The 5,649-nt window shown below is 44.2% G+C and overlaps 1 protein-coding gene across 1 annotated transcript in view; it reads right to left on the reverse strand.

Annotated features, from left to right (window-relative positions):
* LONP1 (lon peptidase 1, mitochondrial) overlaps positions 1–5,649 on the reverse strand; it is a 20,004-nt gene that overhangs the window by 4,226 nt on the left and 10,129 nt on the right. The window contains exons 9-14 of the mRNA XM_010007265.1: positions 4,545–4,723; positions 3,045–3,132; positions 1,566–1,688; positions 742–858; positions 334–474; positions 91–256 (exon numbers count right to left, since the gene is read on the reverse strand). Coding sequence (XP_010005567.1) covers positions 91–256; positions 334–474; positions 742–858; positions 1,566–1,688; positions 3,045–3,132; positions 4,545–4,723 — 814 coding nt within the window. The remainder of the gene's footprint in view (positions 1–90; positions 257–333; positions 475–741; positions 859–1,565; positions 1,689–3,044; positions 3,133–4,544; positions 4,724–5,649) is intronic.

Consider the following 5,649-nt stretch of genomic DNA (forward strand, 5'->3'; position numbering starts at 1 on the left):
CAGCAGGAAAAAATTAGTTGGGCTCTTACATGCCATTTTTAAAAACTATACAGAAATGCAGATGTTAACCCAGAAGTGATTTCATCTCACCCATAGCTGTCCAGGCCAGACCCATCACCACTCCTGGAGGAGTGGTCTCATACATGCGATCCACAGTGAAGATGGGCTTTCCTACAAAGTCCTGCAGGTTTTCAGGTGTTACTTGCACTGTCTCTGCTTCTCCACTCACAATTTTATAGGCAGATTTCCTCAATACCTGAGTGAGAGAGAAATTTGTTTCTGTAGAAAAAAGCTGTGAAGGCTGAAGTGCAGTGGGCACAGTTACACACTCACCTTTTCTACTTGTTTCTGCAGATTCCTCACCCCACTCTCTCTGCAATACTGCTTGATGAGAACAGTGAGGACATCTGATGTAATTTTGGCTTTATTTTCATCCAAGCCACACAAAACTCGTGCTTGAGGGACCAAGTATCTCTGAAAGAAATCATCCCCCACATCCTTCTGTTAATATTTGTGACAAAAGCCTGGCGCTTTCAATTCATGCAACTTATTCTGCTCTGAGCTCCATGCCCTTGTCTGGAGTCCACAACCTATGGAACACTGGAATTACATTAACTGGGTGTTCAAATCAGAAGAACTCTGTCCAAAATATCAGTGCTTAATTTTTCTGGACACAGCTGGATGTAAATATGTAAGCCTGAATCTGCCAAAAACATTATATCAGATGTAAGCTTGTATTACCTCTGCAATTGCAAGTTTCTCTTCTGCTACGTATCCTGATACATTGATCACTTCCATTCTGTCCCTCAGTGGTTCTGGAATGGTTTCTGTTACGTTGGCAGTACAAATAAAAAGCACCTAGAAATATTACAAAATCCTATTAAACACTTCCAGAAACATTTGCTTTACCCCAAGCAACAGCTCCTCAGTTCTGTGTTTGTCTGAAGGACTGGAGCAAGATCATCTTCTCTGTGGAACCCAGTTTTTATTACAGGAAGTTTTGTGTTTTAGAACTATGTAGTAGGATGTTCCCTACCCCCAGAATAAATGTTTAGAAATACACACACGACAAACTGGAAAATCGGGATGGTCCATATGGACCAGGAAACTCTTTGCCTGGGGAAATCTGGATCTTACTTCTAACCTTCTATGATGTTATCACAGAAGCGACACAATATAAATCCAGCAATTCTGCAATTAATGTAAAGCTGCACAAAAAGTGCACCAGTGTGTGAAGACAATCAATTCCAAAAGCTTGACAGCTGCATGAAGCCACCCCACTTGATAGCAACTCTGCAATCATTAAGTGGAAGGAAAACTCCTGCCTTTTCTAGCTGAATCCCTGGCTCTGCAGGAGGTTAGGGCCATGGGACACAGGCTGGTGACTGTGTTCTCCTAAGTGTGCAGACATTTCTGCTGAAGCCACCTCCTGCAGAGACAGCTCAATCTCCTGTCTGACTTTCCCACTGACCAAAATGTCAGCATCTCTTTGTGGACAGGAAATCTCTGCATTGATGCAAATTCACACATTCCAGCTCTACAATCTTTGCAGAGGAGAGAAATACCTTTGATAAATCCACAGGAACATCAAGGTAATGATCCAAGAAGTTAGAGTTCTGTTCTGGATCCAACAGCTCTAGAAGGGCTGAGGATGGATCCCCTTGATATCCTCTTCCTATTTTATCCACCTATGGGAGAAAAGCTTAAAATGCTTTAACAAGTTTGTCACCACAATACATTCTCATGCAAGGATTCTTTAAAGGTTCCATCTGAAAACCTTCATGTGTTTGTTCATGAACAGCCAGTTCATGAACAGCACACCAGCACTCTGTGCATTCACCCAAGCCCCCACCCTCTGGCCAGGTGAGCACACTGCACACCTGCAAAAAACAATTATATCATAGAACTTTACCAGGGCAGTAGAGAAGCACCATGGAGACTCAGGGAATGCACATACAGGGAATTTTCATGGATTATGGAGTACTACTCATTAAGCTAAGCTAAACCAGAAGACCAGAATACTTATTCCACAGGGGTAGGACTACAGGATGCTAGCTCATCCCACTTCCCTAATATGTAAGCTAAGACACCTTCCCTTCTCTGCCCAAGGTGCAAAGCGCCCACACAGCCACTCATCAGCCCACAGCTCAGCCAACGACCTCTGCTGCTTTCACATAATCACTGACTGAGGCTGGCAGGGACTTTGTGAGGTCACCTTGTCCCTTCCCACTACTCAAGCAGGGGTATGTCCAAGGTTGTTGTCTCTTAAGAGATCAGAACAGAGACACTCCAGTGCTTTTCTCCCTCAACAGCAGTGTTACCTAGATGGACATCATGCAAGTTGCTACTGCGGCCAACACCGGGCTCCTCCACTAACACCACTCAAGTGTCATGACCCACGGGCTTCATTACCTTTAAATCAAGACACTCAGTGGTTAACTTACACTGTAACTCATTACCCAGTTTCCTGGTCCCCCATGCCACTCCCAAGACATCTGCTGTTGGTCTTTCCATGGCACAGCACACACCGAGGCTAGAGAGACTGCTGCTATGTCCTGTCCTTATTTGCTTTGCCACAAAGCAGAAGACTGCCACCCCTGTCTCATTAACTCTCAAATCAGACCACTAATTGACTCTAAGCATCTTGTTCCTTATAGCCCTGCTTTACACCTGCTGAGAATGACTCAAATCATCACATGGGCAGCAGTGGTTTTGTGCACAATGATGTTCCCACACCTGGGTAGGGAACATGAGTTATTGCAGCCTCTGAACCTCCAGCCAGCTCCACTAGGATCCTCACAATCCAAACAGCTGCAATTTAATGAGAAGGCCACAGCTGAAATACTTAAGTTGAAGACTGTTACAGGAAGAGCAACAAAGGGTCTAAGGTAGCACTGTCACCCAAGGAACATGAAAGCCTGGCTTCATTTAAATAAAAATAAAGAAGAGTTTTTTTGAGAGTTACTGTTTCACCCTTCCTATTGGGATCCAGAATTGAGACATATTTTAGGAGGAAAAACTAGAAGAAAAATCAGATACATCACCTCATCTATCAGTATAAGTGGATTCTCTGTCTTGGTCTTCTTCAGACACTGGATGATTTTTCCTGGCATTGCTCCAACATACGTCCTCCTGTTTTACCAGAAACTGTGTTTAGGGAACCACTCTAGAGCACAGCGCAGGGCACACAACAGCATGCAGCTGATGGCACAGCCATGTCCTGCTGAGCAACAAGGCTGTATTTCTTCAACATCTCTCAAAAGCTTTCTCCTTCACCACACCAAGATCTATCTGGTCTGTTGCTACTAGAGATCAGACATGAATTTTGGCAGAATACTCCCAGATTGCACTTTTCATCTTTAGGATTAACCACTTTTAAATTAGAGGGAAGCAAAGAGGTAAGTCTGAGAACAGAGATGTTTGAATAGTGACTTCCTGTTTTCTCAGTAAAGAAACATCAGAAAAAGGAACATTTCATTCCCTCATTTGGTAGGGACAAAAAATGATAAACTACTAACAGCAAAACAGAATCTTTCTGCTAGAAGAACTGGCATCCAGCAACATGCAGAAGCAGAGCAAGAGGGAAACTGTAACAGAGTGACAGCCAGAAGGCACAGAGCAGAGAACATCTTAGAAAGTACTTTTTCTGTATCATACAGGGCAGGACCTTGCAGGTTCAATTCACACTGAAGAACAGCTAACTCCTACTAGTTTGAAAACACTGCTAGTTTTATTTTCAGGTGTATGTGGAAGGAAAACAAACCAGTGGTAGAGTTTGATTAATTTCTTTTTGTATTCACTTCATCTTATTCTCCCCTTGAATACTCGTTTTTCTCATGGAGCACCTCTCTCCTGATTATTTAGAAACCAGGTCTCAATCCCACCTGAACACGTGAATGACTCTGTCCAAACTCTCACCACTCTCTAGTGCAGGCATTTACAGACAGACACTAATTAGCATCTGGCATCAGCCCAGCACTGCTGGATGGCTCACACAGCTTTTCAAAGCTCTCCCACAAGCACACACAAGAAGCAGGGAGCAACTGCCTTTAAAGACACAAACATGATTATGTTTCAAACTCTGCCTTTTGCCATCCTTTACATGCCTTCCTAGATCTCAGCTCCTGTTCAGCAAGGGCTGGCAGAACAGAGATTAGAATCACACACACTGTTCAACTTCACTTTGGTTCCTATTCTGATGATTGATCTCTTCACTCCTGTGAGCAGTGACAGGACTGGAGGAAATGGCAGAAGCTGCATCAGGGGAGTTTTAGGTTGGATATCAGGAAAAGGTTTTTCACCCAAAGGGTGGCTGAGCACTGGAACAAGCTCCCCAGGGCAGCAGTCACAGCACCAAGGCTGCCTGAGTTCAAGAAGCCTTTGGATGATGCTCTCAGGCACATGGGGTGATTCTTGGGGTGCCCTACACAGGGACAGGAGTTGGACTCGATGATCCCGATGGGTTCCTTCCAACTCAGCATGTTCTGTGATTCTGGTTCTAGGCATTAGTGAAAATTCTGAGAAAGTGCTTAAGTTCCACTGACCTGTGTCCTTTTATTTCTGCTACATCAGTCATCCCTCCAACACTGAAGCGGAAGTACTCCCTGTTCAGGGCTCTGGCAATAGAGCGGGCGATGCTGGTTTTGCCAACCCCAGGGGGGCCATAGAAACACAGGATCTTCCCCTGGGTGGATCCTCGCAGCTGGCTGACTGCTATAAATTCCTGCAGAACAAATGAAGCACCACTAGTGAACTGAGGACAACTGCAGCAACACCAAAACATACTTGTTCTCAGGTTAAACGATTACAAAATGAGCATCATACACAAAACTGGTCCTCGAAGGTGGGGAGGGCAAGGGGAGAAGCTAAGTAAGGATACTGGTGCAGCTCTGAAAAGAGGTGTAAATAACCTCTGGTTAAATAATCTCTGAAAAGCAGTTGTCCCTGAATTTTGTGCTCTGTTGTCATCTCACCAGGAGAAGCATTCTCCCTCTCACTGTCCTGGAGTGGTAAAGCAGACTTTCAGTTCTTCTCCCAGCTTCCTTAGTCCTCACCTGAGTCTCCCAAGCTACATGAGAGCACCACTTCTTCCTCGCTAAGTTAAACCTGCATCTTCTCACACTCCTATGCTAAGCAATTCTCAAATAACACCCAGCAGCTGAGAAATCATGGTTTGGAACTGAACTCTCAACTGCTCATACGCCAGCACTGGAAAAATCACTGTGCAAGTGGGCAGGGAGATGTGGTTTCTTGGAATAAGACAGTTATTTAGCAAAGATGTGCCTTGAACTCTTTCACCTATAGCACTGAGATACTATACAAGGACAACAGCACCAATCCAGTTAAGGTTCAAAGCTGTGTAGGCATTTCTCAGTACCTTAAAATCATGAACCTCGCATGCACTGCTACAACTGGGGAATGTCCTGTGTGGAATTAATCACATAATAATCAAAGCAAACCTGTACGATGCAACTCAATCTATTTCTGTATAAAGCTTGGGCTCAGTGAGCATGAATAGTGCCAACAAACAACCTAAGAGACTGATACTCAGAAAAGATTATCTGCTGGCAAATGTGCAACAATAGTCTTACTATAAATCATTCAAAATCAGATAGTGAGATTAGTCACTAGTCTTGGGCACTCCTAGGG

Source organism: Chaetura pelagica, unplaced genomic scaffold (assembly GCF_000747805.2).
Source record: "Chaetura pelagica isolate M959 unplaced genomic scaffold, ChaPel_1.0 scaffold441, whole genome shotgun sequence".
Lineage (NCBI taxonomy): Eukaryota > Metazoa > Chordata > Aves > Apodiformes > Apodidae > Chaetura > Chaetura pelagica.